The following is a 22,197-nucleotide window of genomic DNA, read 5'->3' as shown; positions in this document are numbered from 1 at the left end:
AAAAAGTGTGCTTATCATCGTTGAGCTATCTCTGATTACACACCAGGGATGAACACCTCTAGGACAATTAATTCCCTGTGTCTGAGCACAAAAATTTGGAATTTATGATAAAACTGAAGAATAAGTCTATAATAAATTACAAAAAGGGTTGTCTAGACATTTCATGAAAAATATCAGAAACCCTACTACAGAGTTAATACTAGTGTCAAACACGAAGTGCTCTGGATAAAACTTGAACACAAACTCTTAAGCACTTCTAATAAAGCCTTCAAGGCAACATGGAATTTTTTCAGGGAAGTACAGTCACTGCTTATCCACAATACAAGTACTTTGATAATTTTATAGCTATCAACAAACTGACTTGGGTTGGAGAAAAACTGTTCTTGAGAAGCAGTTTCAGCAGATAGTTGAAAAAAACATTTAACTGGCCTACTTTTCTCTTGCATTTAAAATATTATGCTTCTGTCCCCTTTTTCCCCCTTGCTGACTATAGAAAATCTCTCATAGCCTGGTGAGTAGGTTGCCCACCAATTATGCTACTCATTCATTTGGAAAAGATACAGTGCATTTCCATTTAGTTTTAAACAAGCACAAGTCCACTCACTCAACAGATTTGTCTAGAATCTCCATGACCCTTCAAATTCTTATAAGCTCTAGTCAAGCTTTAGGTTTTTAAAAACTTAATCTTATTTGTTTGTTTTCAAGTTTTCACAAGCCTGAGAGTAATGTTTCAAAATAAAAGACTAAGACAGTTTCCCATAAGGAGAAATTCAAAGGAGTGTCCCCCATCACAAAGTACAGCTGTGATGTACTTTGGGCTTTAGCATAACAGGGGAATTAGATGTCATTTTTAAATGTCCTAAATGTGTATTTTGAATGATAACCATGACCAGTCTTCCAGGCCAGTTAGTTGGAAATGCACTGTCACTTTTTCTGCATGCTTCACAGGGGACTTTCCCAGGAATCTTCCAGAGCCCCCTCCCTGTGAAGAAAATGGAGCACCTTAAGTGCCTGATCGCACAGAGTAGATCCTGCCGGTTGTCTGCTAATAATTCAGTAGTGTAAGCAAAGATTTCTTTTAGTATTAAATATATTAAGATATATAGCCTCTAGGTTTCCAATTGATTCACTTTCAGTCCTTTATAAATTTTACCTTTACTTCTTATCCATGTTAACCTTTCCTAAGACAACAGCAAGGTCAGAGGCAAGCCAAAATGTGTTTATTTGGGAATAGCAGAGAACTGCAGTTTGGGGAGCACAGGCTCAGGTGGGCAACCCAAAATGTGTCCTCAGGAGGGACAAAGTTTGGGGGTTTCTTTTAGAGAGAAAGCGGAGGATGAGCTAATGGTCAGGTGAAGGAATCACAAGGTAAAATGATGAGGTAGAGAGATCACAAGGTAAAAGTAGGTAAAAATTTCCATTTATCAGTTCTTTTGGGTAGGTTTTCTCATTCTTGCAGACTTCTTGGAATATTGGTGGTTTGGCCCAGTCCAGGGATCTGACCTAGTTTAAAGAAGATGGCAAAGTGACTTTTTCTGCTGTAGCTTGCTCTGACCCCATTTTAAAATGGCTCTAGGGATGTCAACTTTTCACATCCAAGTTTAGATTTTCTAAGAATATATGTGGTAAATAAAAGTAGCAGGTCTTAAATTAACCCAAAAGCATAATAGAAATAAAGCATCTGCTATCTAGAGGACATTTTCTATTTTGTAAAGGGTTCCTACATACATGCTATTATTTCCTTTCCATCGTAGCCATGTGAGGTGGCTTCTGTTCTCACCCTCACTAGAACAGACAGGGAACCGGAAACTCCCAGAGGCTGGGAGCCTGGCTGACGAATGGCGCATGGAGGGGTCATCAGCCCAATGCTTTGGTTTCATGCTCTTCCTAGTATATACATCACACACACTTTGGGGGGGCACATTCCTTTCCCCTGGTTCTTTACTACCAGTCCAAATTACTTTGCATTCATGTATCTCCTTTTAAAAGTTAAGTTTGGTAAATTTCACAGCCAACCCCTTAAATTTCATTTTTCTTCCTAGAATACTGCTTATACTTGATCAAATAAAAAGCACTGTTCATGATATAAAGTAACTCTTGCTTATCTAAACTTCAAGAATGATGTTTGCTATGAACAAATATAATATCCAATGCCTGAACACTCTTGTGATTCTTACTGGTCAGCTCAGGTAGAAAGAACAGGTGGCAAAATACAGCCTTCCAAAATAAGTATATTCCGAGCTGCTTCGGTAGCTATTTATGTGCTCATTTTAAAGGACATGTTAGTCTTTTCTTAGTAACAGCAATAATAGCAAGATGTTAATTGTCTTTGGTGATCCTGTAGCCCAGGCCCTGTGGCGTAGATAAATAGAGGCCTAGAGAAGTCTCAGCGGCCCACTCAGGGCTTAACACTGACTTACCAGGAGTAGAGCCCACGTCTTCTGACTCCCTGTCCAATGTTTCATGCCCAGTCTCCAGTACCATGTCTCTTCTTGTCATCCTAGGAGTACTTCTAGTATCTGTCTCTGAGTCACTCATGCAGTTGAAACACATGCTTTGTCTTGTCTGCCCACATGCTCTGGCATGTTGCTCCTTGTGTTCATTCCTGTTGCAGTTATGTTCGTAGGGCCAAACGCTTATGATCATTCACAATAATGTTTTCAATTTTTATTAGAAAGCCGGAGCTTTGGAAGGTGTCCCAATATCTGGGGTAAGTTTCTCACCAAATGTGTCCCTGCTACCGTCCCACCCTTACCTGCACCCCCTTCCAAGTTCTAGCTTTCCTCCTGTATCTTACTCAACTGACTCCTTCCTCAACTATGGAAAACAAGTAAGAGCAGCAAAATTGGCTACATCTTGTTCTCATAGGACACAGTGTAGGTCTTAGAGAATGGAATGAATAAACTAATTCTAACTTTCCCTTTTCATCGTAGTTATCTTCAGGGGTTTTAGAAAATGGAAAAATGGCCAAGTGAAGGCAATGCAAAAAAAACTTGGGGCAGCTTACTACTTGATAAGTTAAAAAGAGAAGGAAAAATAGACCCTATGGTTCTCCTTTTTATGGAAATTAATAATACTGCCCTAGTCCGTGCTCCTTATTGTCATTTATTCTTTCAGTGTTTGGGGGATCAGTCTGCTGCATTGGTGGGACAAATGTGTTTCCAAGATGGACAAGCCAAAAACACGTGAGTTTAAAAAATAAACCTAAAGACCCATATTGTTCCATTTGTTTTTCCCCTTTGGTGCTCTGAAAAAGGAAGACCTTTCGGAATTCATCCAGGTTGAAAGTCAACAGCTTCGCGGGTCCATGTCAATATATAAATTTTTTACCATTTGGTTTTCTCTATTTCCAACAAAATACATTATGTCATATGTAAACACACTGATCGTGCTTATAAGAACTATAAAATTCAGTACCTTCTCCATCCAAAAAATACATGCGAATTTAAGATACCTATGTCTTTTGGGAGAGGTTGATAGGGAACAGGGGGAGGCTGAGCATAGGAGAGGGAGGACCATAGTATTCCTGCCCTAGACTTTCTCACCATGACTGCAAAGTTATATTTTGGTGGCATTATCAACATTCCTGTGTTTTCTACCCTTTTCCTGGAGTTTCTCCTTTGAGAAGAAGCAGAAGGAATGATGGGAGTAGAGACTTGGTGTATCTTTCTCATAATCTCATCTCTGTACTGTGCATACCTAGTGTTTGCAACCAGCTCCATACCCAAAATCAGTAAACTAACTCCCACTTGATGATGAGAAAACAGCTATTCAGAGAGGTTAAGCATCTAAGTTAAGAGTAAGAGTGAAGGGGCCTCCCTGGTGGTGCAAGGGGTTAAGTCTCAGCACCATGAAGCTAACAGCAGCCACTGCAGCATGAGTTTGATCCCAGGCCAGGGAGCTACCCACATGGCACAGCAGACCTCTCCTGTCTTGCCCGCTGCTCCCTTCAGCAGTGTATTTCAGTAGACCCCCCTATTCTGCTCCCCATTCTGTCTCTGGTGGATCCTCTCAGCCTCGTACATCTGGCCTGCACCCCAGTTCTTGTATGCATGGATAAATAAATCTTTTTTAAAAAAAAGAATAAGAGTGAAGCAATATTTGCATCCAGAGCCACCTGACTTGACAGAGCCAGGGCTCTTAACCTCTACACTCTGTTGACGCCTGTGTGGAGATGTCCATGGACCTGGCAGGACACTGTCTACATTTAATTGTTTTCTTAACTATTTCCTAGTTTTCTTATCAATTTAAACTTTCATGGCTAAATTCTTTTGCAAGTAAGCATTGTTAGCCAAATCCTTAAATGATGAATTTAGGCAAGACTTGTTGAGTGCATTTGCAGCTACTGCAGATTACAGGAGGGAAATAGTAAATTGTCAGATCTTTGGGCTCAGATTCCTCTTCCTTATGGGAAAGAACACAAACACATTTAATCATGTTATAAATTATAACTTATCTGCCATAAGAAACTGAAGTGTAGCTGTTGGATTTCAATGGGAAGGGAAAATATCCTAAAAGATTATTAGTAGTGAAAGATTTTGAAGAATGAGTGATATTGGCAGGTACACAGAATACTAAACAAAGACACAACCACAGAAAGCAAAGATTTTGTTCAGAGAATATCCAGGTAGAGAAGTGGGAGAAAATAAGGCTCGGGCATGTTGTCAAGCCCTACATTTCAGACTGAAGAGTTTTTTCTTGATAGCCAGTAGAAAACCTCTGAAGCTATGAGCCGGTATACAGAGGTGACAGGCGTTGTCCATAAATAACAAGGCAGTCCTGGGTCAAAGTGAGGAGAAACTTGAGGCAAAGAGGCCATGGAAGAGGCCACTACAGCATCCTGGTAATGGACAAGATTAAAAGATGGGGGACCGCCCTGGGGTCGCAAGGGGTTAAGACGCAGCACTATGAAGCGATCTGCATCCACTGCAGCATGAGTTCAACCCCCGACCAGGAAGCTGACCCACATGGCACAGCAGACCTCTCCTGTCTCACCTAGTGCTCCCCTCAGCAGTGTATTTCCGAGATCTGCCTATTTTGCTCCCCACTCTGTCTCTGGTGAGTCCTCTCACCCACCCCCACTCGCACACCTCTGGCCCACACCCCAGCTCTTGTATGCATAAATAAATAAATATTTTTCAAAAAGATTAAAAGATGGGCACACAGCGGGAGGCTGTGGATGGTCACCCTCAGCACTGCAAAGGAACAAGAGAAAAGCATGGAATCCAGTCACGTGGGCCCAGTGTTTCAAGTTAGCCAAGGTCAGTGGAGGGTCTGAGTAGGAGAATCTCTGTTCAGGATATTTGTGGAACTGATGGGTTATCTGTCGCAAACATTTAGGAACGTGAGATGAGTTCAGTAGAATGGTAGAGATTTTGAATTTCTCCTGTGTAGAGGTGATGTTTGAAGCAATAGAAATAAATGGAATTAACAAGAAAAAGTAGGCAGGTAGAGGAGATATTGAGAAGTGGGATACACAGGGATGGAGAATTCATAAGAACAGAATGCAGTTATTCATTCATGTGGAAATCCAGGTTAGAGATATTTAAGAGGGAGGTTTAGTTTTAGTGCAAAATACCACAGAAAACTCCAGGGGGTGAGAATGAGAACAAACCATTGTACATAGACATGTGTCCACTCTTCATCAAGCAAGTCAAGACTATATTTGGGTGAGAATAGGTAGAATGTCTTGAGATAATTCTTACTCAGAACAGTGGTGCCTGGAAAATTGTTTATCAGAAAAAATTGTCCTTGGTTTCTTTTTTTTTAAGATTATATATTCATACAAGAGCTGGGGTATAGCCCAGAGGTGTAGGGGGTGAGAGGATTCACCAGAGACAGAGTGGGGAGCAGAACAGGCAGATCTACTGAAATAGACTGCTGAGGGGAGCAGCGGGCAAGACAGGAGAGGTCTGCTGTGCCATGTGGGTTAGCTCCTGGGCCAGGGATCGAACTCATGCTGCAGTGGCTGCGGATAGCTTCATAGTGCTGAGACTTAACCCCCTGCGCCACCTGTCCTAGGTTTCTGTTTGCTGCCCCAAACACACCTGACTGCTAGTAGCTTCTGCTGGGATCCCTCTGCCCAGCCCCGGACTGAGTGTTCCCCCTTCCCCCCACATGCATCTTGTGTCCGAGCACAGCAGCAAGGCCTGAGGGGGAAATCTCGGCCTCTGGCTAGACAGCTTGTGCAGAGCAAAGGGTAACCTTGGCAGCCAACTCAGTTGAAAATTATTTTCCCTGTGACCCTTGCGGCTATCAGGTCGGGCTGTTTATCTGCCTGGCACAAGTCAAATCTACTCCTGTCTAAGTAACTGATTTGTTGCAGAGTCCAAAGCTTATGCTGATAAGGCTGTCACAAAATGAATTTTGTTCCTCGTGTCAGCCTGGTTACATTCGGAATGTCTCTCCTGCCACCGTCACAACCCCCTGTCCAACAGAACAGATGGGAAATTGAGGCCTGGAATAGCCTTCCCCTTCCTACCATTCCTGTCCCTGGTAGAACTAAGCCCCTTGGTGAATGGTTCAGTGTTGTCATTTCATTTCACGTGGATTAATAGCAGCAACTGTCACTGAATATAGAATTTGTTGTAACTCGTGGTATTTTATAAACACAGTCCTGGGCTAAGACTGAGTAAGCGTTAAATACTGAACAGGCTCACCTTGGCTATATTGCAGATTTGGTTCAGGACCACTTCAGTAAAATGAGTCACGTGATTTTTGGTTTCCTGGTGCATACAATAGTTAGGTTTATGCTACACTGTGTGTTTGGTCTGCTAAGTGTGCAGGAGCATTATGGCTTAAAAAACAATGTACGAAACTTCATTTTAAAATGTCTTCTTGCTAAAAATGCTAACAGTTATCTGAGCAAGTGGCGATGTTTTTAGGGGTGGAGGGTCTTATGAGAACCACGTCTGTGAAACATGATAAAGCGACATGCAATAAAACGAGGTATACCTGCACCTGCATTTTCCCATTAAGATCGCACTAAGTAGATTTTCTTCTAGATTTATCTTTAAACCTTATTCCAAAAGTTTATTAACTTTTGGAACTTTTCTAAAACCTTGACGTGATGGCTTTTATTGCACTCAGTTAAATGTCAATTCAAATAATTTGTATTATTAGTATTCCATCATTTATTTTTATTTTTAATAAAATTGTCATGCTGTTTATGCTTCCCCCAACTATAGGTACGGAACAGGCTGTTTCTTACTATGTAATACAGGCCGAAAGGTTGGTTTTTTTTTTTTAATTTAATTTTGATGTAAGTCTTTATTTTCATATAAAAATACTTGAACATCATTTGCTATTAAGTTGCCTTTGAATCTGCAGCTTATATTTAACCTTTATATGGATTCAATTTAGAGCTCAGTAAAAATTATGAACATCACTAAATTCGAATGACTCTGAGTAAGAACCATTCTAGGTTCTTTGGAATTTATGTGTGCATTTTAGTTATGTTGGTGGGATATCTCCTAGGGTCATGTCAGATTCTTAATGCAAAACTAATTTGGAACAAGGGGTCAACTTTTTATACTACTTAGGTGTGTTGTTCTTAATACTGGTAATTTTGAATGTTAGGGTTCATTTTTTAAAACAGTATATTTATTGAATTATTTTGAACCTAGGTTATTTTAACTTAAAAATTAATTCATGCTATCTTTTTATTTTCCTCATTACTGAAATATTTTCTCCTCCCTACAGTGTGTATTTTCTGAACATGGCCTTTTGACCACAGTGGCTTACAAACTTGGCCGGGACAAACCAGTTTATTATGCACTAGAAGTAAGTTCTTTTCAATCACTATGGATAATATTACAAACATCCAAAGCAAATGAAAATTCTAGTTTTTTCTGACACCTTTTCTGTTAAACCTTAATATAGAGGACTCAAAAACCTTCATTTTCCATTTGGCATTTGGTTGAGTGGAGAGAACCTGGGGCTGAGCTAAGGGTCTGAACTCTCAGGAGACCTTGAGTATTTTATTTTTACATTAAGTTCCCCAGTTCTTTTACCAATTAATTGTATGACTGGGTGTGTTATGTAACTCTCCACACTGTGAGTCTCTGTCTCCCAGTGTAATGATGAGGTGAGCTCGCTTGCTAACTTTTCTTTCAGCTTGAAAATTCTGTTTTTTTATGACCACAACACCCCAGTGTTCCAAATAGAACCACTGAGGACAAAAAGGCAGATCAATTGTCTTCACTCATCTCCCATAAAATTAAATGATTTGTCACTTTTTGATGTGGGAAAGAAAGTGAAGAGATTTATGACATTTTTCACTTAAGAAGTGTTTGTTTCAAAATGTTTATAAATTCTAATAGGAATATGTCAGTCTAAGTCTGTAGAATATGGTTAGTTTATATTACAATCATTTATTTTTAAAAGACAAAGCTGCAGCACTCTTTGTGAACTCAGATACGTTTGTTAAAAGCATTTCTTTGAAATTCATTTTAAAAGGCTCTCTTATAACACACAGATAGACATTTGATCTGAAAACTTAGTGAGGTTTGTTTCCTGGAGTATCTGATAACAATTCAGTCACAAGTTGTAAACTTCTGTTTATAGTTAAAATATTTCACTACTTGTTATGCCTGGAGCAGAATTTTCGTTATTTCTGTTTTTCTTACTCCTTCCCTACATAAGCAGTGTAATCTCTCCATGAACCCCTTTTCTATGGAAAATAGAAGCACTTATGAAATACTTGGTCTGTGTATTCAATACTTCTCAGAACTTAAACTCTTAGAAGCTTTTGCCCCTCGCCCCCCCACATCCCCCTGGAAAGTGCTTAGTATGACACTCAGCGCTAGAATATGTACTTGATTTGCGTTCCCTGTAACAGCAACAACACACTGCTTGCTTTTTCCTTATGCAGGAGACCATCAATGGTTTTGAATTTTAGATGCCTTATACCTGGAAAGGTGGCAGGGATTGGGGTTACCTGACCTTAATTTCATTCTCAATATGAAAAGCCTTCTCTTCTGTCCTTTACCAATAGCCTTCCAACTTCTGTTTGACATTAGCACCGAAAACTGCTTTTCAGTAACAGCTTCCGTTGGACCTAGGTCAGATGTTAAGAACATTCAAATGCAAAACAGGGTTGGAAACAGCACAATTTTTCTGAGTCTTCCTACTCTAGGATAAATCTCTCCCGTGTCCTGATGTCACATGGTTTCTAGACTTATAGTTTTGGGATCCCTTCATTAGATGAATTCCAATTTGTAAGTGTCTTCCAGAACAGTATAGAATAGTCTCCATATAATCTGGCCAGTGTTCACCTGTGTGATTTGTGCCTCACTGACCATAAACCACTGCTTCAGCTACTACTTCAGCCCGAGAATTCATTAATTTAAACTGTAACCCCATCTATCATTGTCTGAGAAGCAGCTGTTAAAATATCTAACTCCTTTTCAAATGAATTACTGTCCAGCCAAGACTGCTCCTTTCTGTATTGGTGTAGAAGACTTGTTAATCTAAATTCAAGTTTTTGCTTCTTCCTGTTCAATTTCATGATAGTGATTTCGTCCTATTCTGACAGTCTGAATTCCTTTTCACTCTTTACTGTTGCTCTTCCAGTTAGTCTCATCTGGAGAGTTATAAGCGTATACTTTCTGATTTTGTTTCAATTCATGTGCTTTATTTTTATTTTAAGTTTTTAAAGATTTATTTATTTATGCATACAAGAACTGGGTTGGAAGCCAGAGGTGCAGGGGGTGAGAGGATTTACCAGATATAGTCGGGAGCAGAACAGGCAGATCTACCGAAATACACTGCTGAGGGGAGCAGCGGGCGAGGCAGGAGAGGTCTGCTGTGCCATGTGGGTTGCTCCCTGGCCTGCAGGGGATCAAACTGGTGCCGCAGTGGCTGGTGAGAGCTTCACAGTGCTGTCTTTAATCCCTGCACCACCAGGGAGGCCCAAGGGAGTCTTTAAATATTTAAGATATTATTTGACTGCCTATTTTCCTAACATTGTTTATAGCTATTTGGTCTTTTGGGTTTTTTGTTTGTTTTGTTTTTTAGATACTTAGTATTTTTAACCTAACAAGTTAAACCATGATGAGGAGTGAGAATGAGTCACCCTTACCACCTCCACCAGCAATCATGTTGCTGTATTTAAAGTTTTCATTTTGGGCCTCCCCTGGTGGCGCAGGCGGTTAAGCGCAGCACTGTGAAGCTGCCCACAATCTCTGCAGCGCAGGTTCAATCCCGGCCTGCAGGCGAGGGTACCACATGGCACAGCAGACCTCTCCTGTCTCACCCGCTGCTCTCCTCAGCAGTGTATTTCATCAGTCTGTCTTTTTTGTTCCCCGCTCTGTCTCTGGTGAATCCTTTCACCCTCCTGCGCATCTTGGTTCTTGTATAAATAAATAAATCAATCTTCAAAAAAAATAAAGTTGTCATTTCATTTCATTAACAAGTCTTCTACACCAATACTAATTACATGCAGTAATTTGTACTATTTTCTTTTCAGTTGATAGTAAACCTTGTGTGTGAGCTTACTTTATCAATTTCTGTAGCCAGTTTCCTATCTTTGGCCCCTTACCTCTTATGTCACTACCCCCCTTTATTCTTGCTGAGGGACACTCCTACATAAATCTTTGAATAAGAGGCTGGGCGACTAAGCTTTTTCTTGCTGGTTTTGTCTTTATTTTCTCCTCTCTCCAGGAATGGGTATAAAATCCTAGATCAAAGCTGTTTTCCCCACATCCCTTTTGGCCATTTTTGATGCTGATGAGATCTGCTGCTCTGATCTAACCGTGGTAACTTTGTAGATAATCAGGCTTATTGTCTGGGAGCTTTCAGCATTCTCTCCTTATCGGTGATGTTCTATCCTTTTTCTGTGATGTGTCCAGGATTGGGTTTATTTTTATTTATCCTGTTAAGTTCTTCGATACAAGTCAGTCTGCAGTTCTGGAAAAGTCTCAGCACCTATCTCTTCAAATTGGTATCACTGCCATTACCTTCATCTGCTTTCAGAATTGCTCTTGAATGGATACAGGAACCCCTGAACCCATCCTCCATGTCTCTTTACTGCCCTTTTTTTATGTTGCATCCCCGGTGAGTTTCATACATCACATTTCCAAATGCTCTCTTTAAACACACACACACACACACACACACAAACCCCCCACAATGTTCTTAGTGTAAAATATAAGACACAGAAAAATGTGTAAAACCTGAAATTACAGTTTAACAAGTTGTTATATAAAGGAGGCCCGTGCAGTCTCTCCCCAGGTCAGGAAACAGGACCCCCATGTGCCTTTCCCAGTCATAGCCTCCTCCCTCTCCTCTAAGGAAACCACTGCCCTGACTTTTATTATGATCACTTCCTTACTTTTCTTTATAGTTATAACACTCAAATGCACAATCCTAAACACCAGAGTTTAGTTTGGCGTGCTTTAAATACTCTATATATTAAAAATAGGAAGAGAGAATAAGCAAGGGACTGAGCCAAACAATATGTATTATTTGATTTGGCTTCTTTTGTTCAACATTCTCTTTGTGAGACTCATCCATGCTGTTAGATACAGCGATTGCTTCACTCTTTTTTCATTACTATGCAAAAATACCACGGTTTAGCATTTATCCAGCTATTAATGCCATTTGAGTTGCTTTCAGGTTTTAGATATTAAGAGAAATGCTGCTGTGGATAGTTTTGTACATGTCTTCCGTGCCCACCCTTCTGTAGGAGTAGAATATCTCAGCATGGATGGTGTATATCTGCACTTTAAGTAGATAATACAAATGAGGCCTGCCATACTCCCACCAGCAGTGTTTGGAAACAGTAATTTACTGTTCATCTGCACTTCTCCTAAGCATCTCATCTATTTCATTTTTAAATTTCACTCAGTAATTTCATTTCTAGACTACAAAAGCAGTCTTGCTTATTTTTCCCATCCACTTCATTTTGCTTTATTCTCTTTTCTTTTGATTCATAATTTCATGGTTTTTTAAATGGAAACTGTGCCTTAACTTATCTCTATAAGTACTTTAAGCACACGGGTATTTTAATGTCTTTGTCAAAATGCAGTGAATTCTATTCCAGCTGTTAAGTAGTGCTGGCTGGTGTCTTAATATCCAGCTTCTTCATGTATTTTAGAATTTTTGCTTCCATGCTCCTCTTCCAGGAAGCCAGAGACTCAGCCAGCAGGTAGACAATTGCTTGTTTTTCCAGCATCCCTGCACAAGCAGGAGCACACCACCTAGCACTTAACTTCAAACACCAAAGCTGATTCTATTCTTTCACAAAACATTTTGGAGGAGCCAGTTCTGGATTCTCTGAACCATCCCCAAAAATGAATCAGAGCCCATCATGTTCGTGGCTTCGAGTCCTGCTTGGCCCAGCATTTCTGTGTCTTTCCACCTCCATCTCTTCTGTATTTGAGCCAGCCTGTGTCTTGGTTTCTCTTTTTACATTTTGTCTGTTACCCTGTGTGTTTAGAACCAGCGGGATGGTTGAAGTTCAAGCTCACCATCTCTGTTGATGTGGCCATCGACCTGTTTTTCACAAGATAAAGCTTTTTTTCTCCCAAACCCCTTGGAATGTGATTCATTTAGGCTTGACATTTTAACTTCTTTAGGTCTTTATTCCATTATCAATAAAAAGGAATTGGGGCACATGATCTCTTAGTTTTTCTACGCCTTCAAATTCATATTAAACTGTTTAAAGATGTCCTACTCTTTCTATTTGGGTGATTTTGCTTAGTGGTGGAAGAGACCGCAGAACAGTTGAGTAGCTCCGCCTCCTCTGCCATCTGTCAAAAGTGTACCTACTATTTCCTCAAGCTGTGTTTCTCCCTTTCCTTATTCACCTTTTTCTAAATATTATTTCACAAATCAAAAATCCTTTAGGGGGCTTTTGATTTAATTATGGACTCAAGCTTACTTAGGATTTGAGACTTCTATGTTCTGTATTCTTTTTTTTTTAATATTTTTAAACAATATTTGCTTCCCCCCACCCCCTCAGATTGAGTCCCCATAGATTTCCTTCCCCAAGGCACCCATGCACCATCACCAAAGTCCCCTGTGCTCCTCCCTCCCTATGATCCCTCTCCCTCCTCCTCCCCTGCAGGATGTCTCTGGTTTGTAATTGTCTGTTTTTGCTTTGTTGTGTTTTGTACTGTTATTTTTTTTTATACCAATGTCTTATTTGGTTCCCCTATATTCCTGCTATAAGTGAAACCATCCGATATTTTTCTTTTTTCTTCTGGCTTATTTCACTGAGCATAATTCCTTCTAGCTCCACCCACGTTGCTGCGAATGGCAAGAGTTTATCTTTTTTGATTGCTGAATAATATTCCATTGTGTCTATGTACCACATCTTCTTGATCCAGTCATCTATTTTGGGGCATTTGGGTTGTTTCCAGGTTTTACCTATTGTGAATAGTGCTGCAATAAACATAGGGGTACAGGTGGTCTTTTTTTTTTTTTTTTTTTTTTTTTTAAATATTAAATTTTATTTTTATATTCCCCCATACAATTGCAAACGCCCCATTCTGACCCCAATCCTTCCCCTCCCGCCCCCCCCCCCCCCCCAAAAAGTGTCTCTGGTTCATAGTTTTTTTGTTGATTTTGATTTTCACTTTCTTATATTCATTTTCCTGGTCCCTTATTTAAGTTTTCTAGATTCCTGCTATGAGTGAGACCATCCGGTATTTTTCTTTTTTCTTTTTGGCTTATTTCGCTGAGCATGATCCCTTCCAGTGCCATCCATGTTGCTGCAAATTGCATGTGTTTATCTTTTTGAATGCTGAGTAATATTCCATGGTATATATGTACCACATCTTCTTGATCCAGTCATCTATTTTTGGGCATTTGGGTTGTTTCCAAAGCTTAGCTATTGTAAACAGTGCTGCTATAAACATAGGAGTGCAGGTGCTCTTTGGAATTGATGTTTCTGTGTCCTTTGGGTAAATACCTAGGAGTGGAATTGCTGGATCATATGGAAGCTCTATGTTTAGTAGGTCCAGAAATCTCCACACAGCTCTCCATAGTGGTTGGACCAGTTTGCACTCCCACCAACAGTGCACAAGAGTTCCTTTTTCTCCACATCCTCGCCAACATTTGTTGTTGCTAGTTTTTTTAATATGTGCCATTCTCACTGGTGTAAGATGGTATCTCATGGTAGTTTTGATTTGCATTTCCCTGATTACAAGTGATGTTGAACATTTTTTCATATGTCTGTTGGCCATTTGCATTTCCTCTTCAGAGAAGTTTCTTTTTAGCTCTTCTGCCCATTTTTTGACTGGATTATTTTCTTTGTTGTTGCTGAGTCTCATCAGCTCTTTGCAGATTTTTGTGATCAGTCCTTTATCATTAGTGTTGGGTGCAAAAATGTTCTCCCAGTTGGTGGGGTTTCTCTTTGTTTTTGTTATTGTCTCTTTTGCTGTGCAGAAGCTCTTTAATTTGATGTAGTCCCAGCTGTTTATCTTTCTCTTCACTATCACTGCTTTGGGTGATGTGTCTGTAAAGATGTCTTTGATGTGCAAATCCCGTAGTGTTTCGCCTATATTTCCTTCTATATATTTTATGGTTTCAGGTCTTATGTCTAGTTCTTTAATCCATTTTGAGTTGATTTTGTGTATGTGTGAGGTAGTGGTCAAGCTTCATTCTTTTGCATGTAGCGACCCAGTTTTCCCAGCACCATTTATTGAACAAACTTTCTTTGCTCCAATGCATAGTCTTTGCTCCTTTGTCAAAGATTAGTTGACCATAAATCTGTGGGTTTATTTCTGGATTTTCTATTCGATTCCATTGGTCTGTATGTCTGTTCTTGTTCCAATACCATGCAGTTTTGATGATTATGGCTTTGTAGTATAGTTTGAAGTCTGGGAGTGTGATGCCCATTTCCTTCTTTTTTTTTCAGTAGAGCTTTGGCTATTCGGGGTTTTGGTGATTCCATATGAATTTCATCAATAATTGTTCTATTTCTTTGAAGAATGCCATTGAGATTTTGATTGGAATAGCATTGAATCTGTATATTGCTTTTGGTAGGATGGCCATTTTAATAATGTTTATTCTTCCAATCCATGAGCAGGGGATGTCTTTCCATTTCTTTGTGTCTTCTTCTATTTCTTTTAACAGTGTTTTATAGTTTTTTGTATAGGTCCTTTACCTCTTTTGTTAGATTTATTCCCAAATATTTGATTTTTTTTGTTTCGATAATAAAAGGGGTGGTTTTTTGATTTCTTCTTCTTCAGATTTATTGTTTGTGTATAGGAAGGCCACTGACTTTTGCGTGTTGATTTTGTATCCTGCCACTTTACTGAATTGATTGATGAGTTGAATTAGTTTTTCTGTGGAGATTTTGGGGTTCTCTATGTATATTATCATATCATCTGCAAATAGTGATAGTTTGACTTCTTCTTTTCCTATTTGGATTCCTTGGATGTCTTTCTCTTGTCTTATTGCTCTGGCTAGGACTTCCAGTATTATATTGAAAAGCAGTGTGAGATTGGACATCCTTGTCTTGTTCCAGATCTTAATGGAATTGCTTTCAGCTTTTCACCATTGAGAATGATACTGGCTGTTGGCTTGTCATAAATGGCCTTTATGATGTTGAGGTATGTTCCTTGTATCCTAGAATTTCAAGGGCTTTTATCATGAATGGTGTTGCACTTTGTCGAAAGCTTTCTCAGCATCTATTGATATTATCATATGGTTTTTATATTTCTTTTTGTTGATGTGTTGGATAACGTTGATTGATTTTCGGATGTTAAACCATCCTTGTGCCCCTGGAATGAATCCAACTTGGTCGTGGTGAATTATCTTATGGATACATTGTTGGATTCTGATAGCTAAAATTTTATTGAGGATTTTTGCATCAGTGTTCATTAGGGAGATTGGCCTATAGTTTTCCTTTTTTGTGTTGTCCTTATTCGGTTTTGGTATTAGTGTAATATGGCTTCATAGAACGTGTTTGGTATTGTCCCTTCCTTCTCAATTTTTTGGAAGAGTTTGTGAAGGATAGGCACTAATTCGTCTCTGAATGTTTGGTAGAATTCATTTGTAAATCCATCAGTCCTGGGCTTTTTTTTTGGGGAGGTTTTTAATTACCATTTCAATTTCGCTGCTTGTAATTGGTCTGTTAGGTGTTCTATTTCTTCTTTATCTAGCTTTGGGTGATTGTAGAGTTGTAGGAATTTGTCCATCTCCTCTAGATTGTTGAACTTGTTTCCATATAACTGTTCATAGTAGTTACTGATTATTCTTTTGATTTCTGCTGTGTCCGTTGTGATTTCTCCTCTTTCATTTATGATTCTGTGTATTGTGCTTTCTCCCTTTTTTCCTTTGTGAGCCTGGCTAGGGGTTTGTCTATTTTATTTATTTTTTCAAAGAACCAGCTCTTGGTTTCATTGATCTTTTGGATTGTTTTTTTAGTTTCAATTTCATTTATTTCTGCTTTGGTTTTTATTATTTCTTTTCTTCTACTGGTTCTGGGGTTTTTTTGTTGTTCTTTTTCTAGATCTTTGAGCTTCGAGATTAGGTTGTTTCTTTGAGTTCTTTCTTGTTTTTTGATGTGAGCTTCTATTGCTATATATTTTCCTCTTATTACTGCTTTTGCTGCATCCCATACATTTAGGATATTGGTGTCCTCCTTGTCATTCAATTCAAAGAATTTTTTAATTTCTTCTTTGATCTCCTCGTTAGTCCAGTGGTCTTCCAGTAGTGTGGCTTTTAATCTCCATGAGGTAGGATAGTTCCTTGCCTTCTTTTTATGATTTATTTCTAGTTTGATGCCTTCGTGGTCAGAAAAGATGGTTGGTATGATTTCAATCTTGGTGTATCTGTTGATGTTTGTCTTGTGCCCCAGTATGTGATCGATCCTGGAGAATGATCCGTGTGCGCTTGAGAAAAAATGTGTACTCCGTTTTTTTTGGGTTTAGTGTTCTATAGATGTCTGTTAAGCCCAAATGCTCTAGGTCCTTATTTAGAGCTTTAGTTTCTTACTTTTTGTCTTGTTGATCTATCCATTGTTGATAGTGGTGTGTTGAAGTCTCCCACTACATATGTGTTCTCTGATGTCTGTTTTCAGAGAGGACAACAGTTGTCTGATATATTTTGGTGCTCTTTCGTTTGGTGAGTATATGTTAATGAGTGTTATTTCTTCTTGAAGTATTGTCCCCTTGATCATAATGTAGTGACCATTGGGGTCTCTTTTTATTTTTTTGAGTTTGAAGTCTGTTTTATCTGATATAAGTATAGCTGTTCCTGCTTTCTTTTTTGGCCCATTTGCTTGTAGGATTGTTTTCCATCCTTTGACTTTGAGCCTATTTTTATCTTTTGTAGCTAAATGTGTTTCCTGGAGACAGCAAAAGGTTGGGTTTTGTTTCTTAATCCAGGCTGCAACTCTGTGTCTTTTTATTGAAGAGTTTAGTCCATTTACGTTTAGAGTTAATATTGATATGTTAGCATCTTTTGCCTTATGTTTGTCTTTCCTTTGATTTTATTTATTCTTTTAATAATTTTTTTTTTTTTTGGTCTTTCGTTGGTTATTCGTCCCTCTGAGGTTCTGGCTTTAGGATTCCTTGTAGTATTTTTTGGAGTGGGGGTTTAGTCGCAATGAAATTCCGAGATTTCTCTTTGTCTGGGAAGGTCCATATTCTTTCTTCATGGAGGAAAGAGAGCTTTGCGGGATAGAGTATTCTTGGTTGGCATCTGTTTTCTTGGAGTCTGTTGACTATGTCCCTCCACTCTCTCCTTGCCCGTAGTGTTTCTTCAGAGAAGTCTGATGTCAGCCTGATTGGTTTTCCTTTGAATGTTATCTGTTCTTCCCTCTTGTCAGCTTCATTATTTTTTCCTTGTCCTGGATTCTTGGGAGCTTTACTATTATGTGTCTTGCTGTGTTTTTCCTTTCGTCGTGGTAGTTTGGTGTTCTTCTTGCTTCTTGTATATCAATTTTCAGCTCCTTCTTCTCATTTGGGAAGTTCTCTTCAATTATATCCATGAATATTTTCTCTGTTCCTACATCTCTCTCCTCTCCTTCTGGAATTCCTATAACTCTTATATTTCCTTTCCTCATGGAGTCAGATAGTTCCCGAAGTCTTTCTTCATTCTTTTTCCTTCGTACTTCTCTTTCCTTTTCTGTTTTGGTTCTTTTTATTTCTGTGTCTTCAAGATTACTTATTCGTTCTTCCATTTCATCTATTCTGCTTTCATTGCTTTTCCAGAGTTCTTTAGTTCCTCCATTAATTCTTTGATCTCCTGCATTTCTCTTACTTCCCTCTTTAGGGACTCAATTTCCTTCTTCTGATCTATCACTTTTTTAATCATGGCAATTTTAATTCTCTTTCTGGAAGGCTCAGAAGTTCTTCCAAGTTGCTGTCGTTGCAATCTGGGGAGTGGTTTTCTTTTTGTGGTGTGCTTCTTTCCTGAGGAGTTTTTAGGTTGCGTGTGGTTCTTTCTACTCCCTACTGTCTGTTTTCTAATTTGTCGTATGCGTTGGGACACTGTGTTGCTCGGACTGACTGACATCTTGGGTGAACTTCTCCGCTCCCCTCTGGCTCTTCCAGGAGCCATCTCTGTCTTCTGGGGAGCTTTCTGCTGGTTTTAGGCAGTTTTACTGAAGAAATGTCCCTGTTCTCAAATGGCGAAGCGGGATGCAGTCCCTGCGCCTCCGGTTTCAGGCACACTCTTCTGCGCCCCCGTCTGCCCCGGACGTGGGTGCCTGCTCCTCTGTGGGCTCAGACTGCTGGTCGGAAGGGCCTGGCGTGGAATAACTTCCGGCTGGCCACTGGGTCCTCCAGAAACCTTCTGCCCTTTTCAAGCAGTCTTAAGAAATGTCCTGTTTTATAGGGTGTTAGTGACTTTTTTTTTTCCTGGTCGCTAGGTGGCGCCAGAGATCTCTCCTATTGTCCTTGGGGGCTGTTTTTCGCCTCCCCCCACCCCGTGGGACAGAGAACAGAGCGGGAATGGTAGGGTACACCTCAACAGCTTTGGGGTGCTGTGTCTGCCTTGTGCCCCACTGTCGTGGAGAACCCACGCCCCGAATTTTCGTGCCCCGGGTCTCAGTTCAAAGCCCTCAGTTCCAGGACGCGGGCTGTAGCCCAGTTCAGTGGCGCGGGAATGGCGCCTTTTGCACCGCTCCCGTGCCTGGGTGCCTGGTTCCTGCTCACTCAGGGAGGGACCTTCACCTCAGTGAGGACCTCCGCGCGTCTCCCCGCAAGCCTAGGTCGTCTCCCCGCAAGCCTAGGTCGCAGGCGCGGGGACCTGGGCAGCCGCGATCCAGGTCTGCACTTGCTTTTCAAGCTCCCCGAGCGCGCTGCGTTTCCGCGCCAGCTTACCGGCAGCCCGGGCTGTGTGCGCGTCTCCCGGGGTCTTTGTTCTTCTCTAATGGCGCCCGGAGCCGTTCGCTCACCGCCGCGGCGGATCCTGCAGGGTTCGCCTCAGCTCCCGTTCACGGTGTGGTGGCTGCCATAGTTCCTTTCCGCTCACAGTCCCGCTTGCTGCCTCGTTTGTTCTTGTTGGCGCGTTTTGGTTTGTTGTTTCCTCCTCTCTGTGGTCGGAGAGTGCCGCCTCTGTGGGCGGGGGAGGGGAGCAGGGGTCTGCGCTTCCCTCCCTTCTAGTCCTCTTTTATGGCCACTTTCTTCTTCGGGTAGTTTGCTGGCGTCACCCGTTTATCTTCCGTGTCCCAGTTCTCACTGGGACCTGCCGCTTTTCCTCCCTATTCACTTTTTTTAATGGGAGATCTTACTCGCAGCGTCTCCTCGCCGCCATGTTGCTCCGCCCCCTCTTGCAGGTGGTCTTTTGAATCACTGTTTTTGTGTCCTTTGGGTAAATTCCTAGTAGTGGAATTGCTGGGTCATATGGTAGCTCCATTCTTAGTTGACTGAGGAACCTCCACACAGCTCTCCATAGTGGTTGGGCCAGTTTGCACTCCCACCAGCAATGTAGGAGAGTTCCTTTTTCACCACATCCTCGCCAACATTTGTTGTTGCTTGTTTTTTTGATATGCGCCATTCTTCCTGGTGTAAGGTTGTATCTCAATGCGGTTTTGATTTGCATTTCCCTGATTATAAGGGATGTTGATATGTTCTGTATTCTTTCGCTAGGATGTAAGTACCCCGAGACCAGGGTGCTGAACTGACTTGCTTACCACTCCCTACCAGCAGGCTGGCCTTTAGTGGACACTCAATAAATATTGTTTATATACCAAATCCTACATTATGTCATTTTTGTCTATTTATATATGAGCTTCAAAGAGGGTTTCCCTTTATGCCCTATTGATGCCTTTCAAGGTCCCATCCCCCAGTTCTTCTTTGGTATGACTTATTTTAAGGTTTCCTTTAAAATTTTTTATCCCCTCCAAGCCAGATATTTCATTCTAGCTGTAAGTCTATATATGAGTTACCTGCTGCTGTATAACAATATTAGGACAAATGTAAGTGGCTTAAAACCACACCCATTTATTATCTCACAGTTTCCATGGGGCAGAACTCCAGCACAGCTTCGCTGTGTCCTGCTCAGGGTCTCACAAGTCTGTGGTCAAGGTGTCGGCTGAGAGTTGGTGTCATCTAAGGCTCCATCTGTTTCTGGGCTCACTCAGGTTATTGGCTGAATTCAGTTCCTTGTGGTTGGAGAAGGGGGGTTTCAGTTTCCTTTTAGTTTTCAGCCTGAGGCTGCCCTCTCCCCCTAAACATCACTCCCAGTTCCTTCCCATGTGAGGATTCAAAACATCACCCTCTGCCTCCTTAGAACCAGTGAGGGAGGGGGGGAGTCTGGAAAACAGGCTCCATAATCTTACACAACATAATCACATACTCATCATCACATAGGTCCTACACATTTGACATACTACTGGTTAAAAGCAAGCCATGGGCCCCAGTATATTCAGGGAACGGAGTCATGCAGTACACGAACCCCAAGAGGCAGGAATCGTGGAAACTGCCTTAATTAAGAATATATGCCACAGGGGCCTCCCTGGTGGCACGAGGGGTTAAGACACAACCTATGAAGCTAACCACAGCCACTGCGGCACAAGTTCGATCCCCAGCCAAGGAGGAGACCCACATGGCGCACCAGACTTCTCCTGACTCATACGCTGCTCCCCTCAGCAGTGTATTTTCAGTCAGTCTGCCTGTTCTGTTCCCCACTCTGTCTCTGGTGAATTCTCTCACCCCCCACACCTCTGGCCTATACCCCAGTTCTTGTGTGCATAAATAAATAAAATCTTTTTAAAAAAAGATTATATGCCACAACCTATAAACATTGTTTATATACCTTTGTAATGTACTTTCTTGGAAAGTCTGCTTGCTGAGCAATAAATGCTTTTAACCCCCCAACTTGTTACTGAAGTATTAATGATATAAATTACATTTCAAAATTAATACCCCCCCATTTCAGTTCTGTGTACCTTTCTTCTTTTCTATGCATTTAAAAATGCAAGAGTTAGACAACATTTGTAATCTAATGTATACAAATTAAGTACAGTGTAAATTATATATGTGAAAACAGTACTGTAGCAAGCATAAAACTATGTTTACTCTGCCTAATGGATGATTTTAAGCAATTTAAGGAAAATCTGAATTTAACATAATTTTCTCCACACCTACTGGTTTTAAGCACTGATTTTAACTGCTTTGTAAGACACAACTCCCCTGCATCCCAAAACATCTACTTTAAATGGATAGCATTCATGGGAATCATGGGAATGGCATTCATGTCAAGGAACTTTGGAGGAAAAGTGTTTCTGCCTGCTGTAACATCACATCAGACCTACTCAATTTATTCCTTGTGTCCTGTTATGATTTAATTTACTCTTCTTTATTATACTCTCTCACTTCTATTATGTCTTTCTTAGAGTGCAACTATTAGGTTTTCATACCCCTTTCCCAAAGGGTCATGACTTAGAACAAAGGTTGATTCATATTTGTAGCTGTTGCACTGAAGTGTTGGATCTTTCTATTTAGGATATAATTGATAGTAACTTAATTCGATAGCCTATCAGTTTAGGTTTTTACTCACCATATATGTCCCTGCCCATCTTCAAATCATTACACCATTTCTACTTTATATCCTGAATTTAGAAGACCGCATCTTTTGTGAATTCAGAAGTTTTTCTCATTTTTATTTATTTTTTCAAGATTTATTTTATGTATACAAGAACCGGGGTACAGGCCAGATGCACGGAGGGTGAGAGTATTCACCTGAGACGGAGCGGGGAACAGAACAGGCAGACTGATGAAATACACTGCTGAGGGG

The 22,197-nt window shown here is 40.5% G+C and overlaps 1 protein-coding gene across 14 annotated transcripts in view; it reads left to right on the top strand.

Annotated features, from left to right (window-relative positions):
- GK (glycerol kinase) overlaps positions 1 to 22,197 on the top strand; it is a 342,820-nt gene that overhangs the window by 308,166 nt on the left and 12,457 nt on the right. For 13 of the 14 annotated variants that reach the window (XM_054695801.1, XM_054695793.1, XM_054695794.1 and 10 more), the window contains 4 exons: positions 2,675 to 2,710; positions 3,118 to 3,185; positions 7,188 to 7,230; positions 7,702 to 7,782. In XM_054695801.1, coding sequence (XP_054551776.1) covers positions 2,675 to 2,710; positions 3,118 to 3,185; positions 7,188 to 7,230; positions 7,702 to 7,782 — 228 coding nt within the window. The remainder of the gene's footprint in view (positions 1 to 2,674; positions 2,711 to 3,117; positions 3,186 to 7,187; positions 7,231 to 7,701; positions 7,783 to 22,197) is intronic. The other variant, XM_054695799.1, reaches the window with a different exon arrangement.

The sequence above is a fragment of the Talpa occidentalis genome, unplaced genomic scaffold, assembly GCF_014898055.3.
Source record: "Talpa occidentalis isolate TD23 unplaced genomic scaffold, MPIMG_talOcc4v2.1 talOcc4.15, whole genome shotgun sequence".
Classification (NCBI taxonomy): domain Eukaryota; kingdom Metazoa; phylum Chordata; class Mammalia; order Eulipotyphla; family Talpidae; genus Talpa; species Talpa occidentalis.
This window is presented reverse-complemented; position numbering and strand designations above follow the sequence as displayed.